Genomic DNA, 4,955 nt, shown 5'->3' with positions numbered 1-4,955 from the left:
GTATATATATGCATATGTGTATGTGTGTGTAGTTAGGCCCATATATATATTTGAAATTGAAGTGCAGATTTTAAGCTTCAATTCAAGGGATTGAACAAAAATATAACATAAAATGCTTGGGAATTACAACCATTTTTATACACAGTCCCCCCATTTTCAGGGGCTCAAATGTAATTGGACAAATAAATATAATCATAAATAAAATATTCTGAAATGTTCTAATTAAAATGTTGTGCCTCGTTCAGTTGTGTATTTAAAGAGTGTTCTGTTCCTGGTTTCCTTGTTCGGTGTCTTGCGTCATTCCATGTCTCCTACGTTCCCGATGTTCCCTGCCTTTTTGTTTAATAAAGTCTGTTTGTTCGAGTTACTCCTCGTCTCCTCGCTACATTCCCACTAACAAAAATATAGTGCGCGACACATGTAAATGACATGAAAGGCCTCTGTAACAAAAGAAGTCCGGACCACTATTGTCATAAATAACTGACAATTGGGCTACTTTTTGGATTTGTGGTATGGTTCTGTTCTGGGCAAGAACTCCTTGCCCATCTATGCAGCCTTTCAGTGATAAGGCGCAGCAATATACACAATATTCACTCATAATTATTATTCTCTGCTACACTAAAACAGTAAAGAAAACATTTGTCAAAAGGCTCCTCAGAAATAGATAGCTGTTGTCCACCAAATCCAACATCTCATTCAAATCTGGCTCCATTCTGCTATGAAATGTCCACTTCAATCAGTTTTAGGTTGATAAATGTTTTCTTTGAATCTTTTTTACTAAAAAAATATGTTTCCATACAGAAGTAATGTAGTTTACAAATGCTGTTTTATGATGATATTCATATGTGATTTTTTTTTCTTCTGTCTGTTGTCTCTTGCTGTCTCTATTCTGTAGTCAATGATTAGCAATAATAAGGATATATCGGTGCTGCAGTGTCATGGCGAAGCAGATCCTCTGGTTCCTCTTATTTTTGGCCGTCTCACTGTAGAGAAACTCAAAGTCATGCTGAATCCCTCCAATATCACTTTTAAAACATACTCTAGAATGCCTCACTGTGCTTGTCCTGAGGTTTGCATAAATCAAGTTTATTATTTACTCTTGCTTTTTTATTATTCAGAATACAGTAGCTCTGTTCCAAAATCTAATGAGTTGCCTTGCTGTCTACTGCTTAGTGTCTACATAGGAAGCTATCTTCTAAGGCTTTATCCAAACCATTATTGAACCTCATAAGTGACTGTTAAGCTAACAACGTGGTAACTCAGTGGTAGGTCTCCGGTTTAAGTCCAGGCTGCCCCTTTCTGGTCAGAAAAATACCACTTTTTTTAAGTAGGCATTTCTTTTCTTCCTTGTGTTGGTGTGATTTCCACCAGGACTCTGTTTCCCCCACAGTCAAAAACAACAGCTTAGGTGAATTGGAGATTCTAAATTGCCCATAAGTGTAAGCAATAGCGTGAATGTGTTTGTTAGCCCGGTCTTAAAGATACACTGGGATAGGCTTCAGCACTGTGTGTGACACTTCATTGGATTTCTTCTTGCTTCAACCAACTACTTTAATTTTTGTTATTAAATGGATGACAGCCTAAAAATGCTCACTATGTTTTTGAACAGGGCATTTGAATGCATTAATTGGATTTATGTAGAACATATACTGAAACATTTTAAACTGATTCCCTTCTTCTTTTCTTTCAACAGGAAATGATGGACATCAAGCAGTTTATTAAGAAGCAGCTCCCCAAAATCAATTAATCAACCATTTATACTGTAATTGTCCATTTAACAAAAAAAGTACACAAAAGATGTTCTTACCTTCTTAGAGTACTTATTATTAAGATACTATATTAAAAATATACTAAAGTGCATGTAGTGTTTTTAGACACTTAATTGCATGTTGTTTATAATTAAATGAAAATGTATTGCTTTCCAAATACTCTGCACCAGGTGTGTCAAACTCCTGGAGGGCCACAGCCCTGCAGAGTTTAGATTCAACCCTAATTAAATGGCCCTCCAGGAACTGATTTTGACACCCCTGCTCTACTCTGTAGCATCTGATGAGCCCAAAAGTTTTGTCATGTGACCTGGGGCCATAAACTCCCTGACCCTTAAGGATGAACCCTGTAACATCACAGGAATGGCCCAAAGAGAGATTCCTGAAGGCTCCGATCAGGTCTGGGAGGGAATGGCCTCCCACAGACTTTTTTTTTTTCACTTTTTACTTTGATGTTGATGTTATGCCCTGTTTACACCTGGTGTTAAGATGTGTTTTCATCAATCTGATCATAATTGGATAATGCTACATAAAGATGGGCTCTAAAATGCTTTATGCTTGTCCACTTTCGACCCCTTCCAGAGGTAATGGAAAACTCATTCGACCAGATTGCATTCATAATGTGGATGCTCATGTGATCGAATGCATTCCAGCAGCCACTAAAGTCCACCTACGCGCCACTGACTGAGCTAATTCTTAATCTTTACGATGTTCATTTCCTATCTGTTAATCGACAAACTTAGAATGTTAAATTAGGTTTAAACCCACTAGTTTAAGGAAACCGAGACAGCAAAGCGCATATTGTTTTGCTTTATTTTACAAAGGCATGGTTTTGTTTTTATTGTGAGTATATTTAAATAAAAGGAGAACCGTTGCAGTTTTAAATGATGTCTTACTCCTATCTTTATGACCAGAAATAACAGAATATTTTAGTCCAACACCCCCCCCCTTCACGTTTTATTCTACGACATAAAACACACCCCACTCATCATTTTTTTTTAAACCGTTAAAGTTTCTTAAAAAAGATAGTTGCTAACAAGTTGCTAAATGGGTCTACAGGCGCTGTTGGAGACATTAAACTTCATCACGCCGAAAAGTTTATAAATTTACAGTATTTTCCAATTGTAGTATAATTTATAGTACAATTAACTGTAGAATAACCAATTAATAGTTTCCAGCATTTTATATTGTTGCTTGAAAATGTTTTTTTGCTTTGCCCCGAAATGCAACACAAGTCTTCGGATGGAAGATGCTCGTTTTATCACTTTCCTACTGATAGAGACTCTGGGTTCGTACCGTAAGGTAAGCTCATATTACGATTATTCTTTATTACAATGATGTAAACACCACATTTACCGGCTAAGTCATGGTAAAAGTGAAACTTTAATGATGCATAGTGCTTAAAGCCACGCTAAAATTAAATGTTTACGGCCACATGAAGCTGTTAGAAAGCATAGATTGAGGATTTTCTAGAAGCAAGGACAAAATAACATTTTGTGTACCCACACTAACAAAATGACAGCTGAAATGTGGTACTTTATTCAATAAAATAAGTTTAATCTTAACTCACGCACTCTGCTGTTATTTAAGACTAAATGCACTAGAATTTTATTCAATACTTGGAGACACCTTTTTAATTAAAATATACATATTAATCGAGGATTTATTGACTTTTAATGCACCTTATTTCAAAATGCTTTCATATGTCCTTTAGTTATAATTAGTTCATTTATTCACTATTCTATTTATTAATGTCTCATTTCAGTTTTAGTTTGGCCATAGTTTTGTATTTATTCCAGTTTATATGAAAATGTTTGTGTAGCGTGGATTAAAATTCAGTAAATCCTTTTCACTGAACATGTTAAAAATAAGTTTGAAAAAGTTGTCAGAAGCATGGTGGTGGTGACGTTGAAGGCAAGCGTCCGTGGTGCTGTAGTTTGTTTATAGCCTAAGTTTAGCTTTTAAGTTCTGGCGCTTTTATTTAGGCTTCAAAATTCATAAAAGTTATATTATTTTGTGAAGATTATCTTGATGGACAAAACTTGTAAGTTTCATGAACTATGGTTGCACACAGAGCATATTTTTTGCAATAATCCAAATGCCTATTGAAAAGTCCGGTAGGCCTAATGCTTTAGATTACAACTCGCAAAGAACTACGGTGCTGGGGCTGGTGTTGTTTGGATGCCGATTTTGGAAAGTTTTTGCTGGGATGGGCATTTAAAAAAAATCTGAAATTCGCTTTTGCGCCTTTATCTCCTTGTATTAAAGTTAATCTTGTTTGCATTCTGTACAGTTCATGTCTGATGCCACGCGCCAGCGTCACGTGTTCTAGTTATATTATTTTGTGAAGATTATCTTGATGGACAAAACTTGTAAGTTTCATGAACTATGGTTGCACACAGAGCATATTTTTTGCAATAATCCAAATGCCTATTGAAAAGTCCGGTAGGCCTAATGCTTTAGATTACAACTCGCAAAGAACTACGTAAGTATACTGAATTTAAGGTAGGGTGACCATACGTGCCATTTTCCCAGGAAGATCATTACAAATAAATTATTAAATGCTAAAACTGAATAAATTTAAATGAACAAACTTGGCATTGCATTTGCAACCATGTGAAAACAGGGGGTGCTGCAGCCCCCTCAGCACACCTACTTCCCGTGTCCCTGGGTGGGTGTACGTTTCTATAATTATAGTGTACCTATAAACGGGCGCACATAAGTGGTCTGCAGGTCCGCATGCGCGCAGAAGGGTCTGGCTGCAGCTGGCGCTTGCACTCTCAGACGTGCATTCTCAGGCTTGCACTGCAAAACAACCCAACCGCTGGGTCAAAACAACCCAATAGCTGGGTTTGTCCCGTTTTAACCCAGCGCTGGGTTATATTTAACCCAGCATTTTTTAGAGTGCATGTTCACCCCTGCCTATAAAGAATGTACGTGTAGGTATAAGGGAACAATGTGTTACGTTTGGGTAATAAGGGGGTAACTACCAGATATGCAACCTGCAAAGAACTGCGTAAGTAAACTTAAGTTACAGCGTAACTTTTTTGTAGTTATAGTCTACGTATTCAGTACCTCTGTGTAGGTACAGGGGAATAATATGCGACGTTTGTGGAATAAAGGGGTAACAACCTGTAAAATTACAAATCATTTATACTGTAAGTATTTTGAAACTAAGAGGTACCTATT

The 4,955-nt window shown here is 36.7% G+C and overlaps 1 protein-coding gene across 1 annotated transcript in view; it reads left to right on the top strand.

The window, feature by feature from the left end:
- The window catches only part of lypla1 (lysophospholipase 1), a 26,949-nt gene extending 24,324 nt beyond the window's left edge, over positions 1-2,625 (top strand). Inside the window, exons 9-10 of the mRNA XM_016504437.1 lie at positions 896-1,069; positions 1,694-2,625. Coding sequence (XP_016359923.1) covers positions 896-1,069; positions 1,694-1,747 — 228 coding nt within the window. The 3' untranslated portion in view covers positions 1,748-2,625. The remainder of the gene's footprint in view (positions 1-895; positions 1,070-1,693) is intronic.
- The last annotated feature ends 2,330 nt before the right edge of the window (positions 2,626-4,955 follow it).

This window comes from Sinocyclocheilus anshuiensis, unplaced genomic scaffold, assembly GCF_001515605.1.
Source record: "Sinocyclocheilus anshuiensis isolate Anshui unplaced genomic scaffold, SAMN03320099.WGS_v1.1 scaffold602, whole genome shotgun sequence".
Taxonomy (NCBI): Eukaryota; Metazoa; Chordata; class Actinopteri; order Cypriniformes; family Cyprinidae; genus Sinocyclocheilus; species Sinocyclocheilus anshuiensis.
This window is presented reverse-complemented; position numbering and strand designations above follow the sequence as displayed.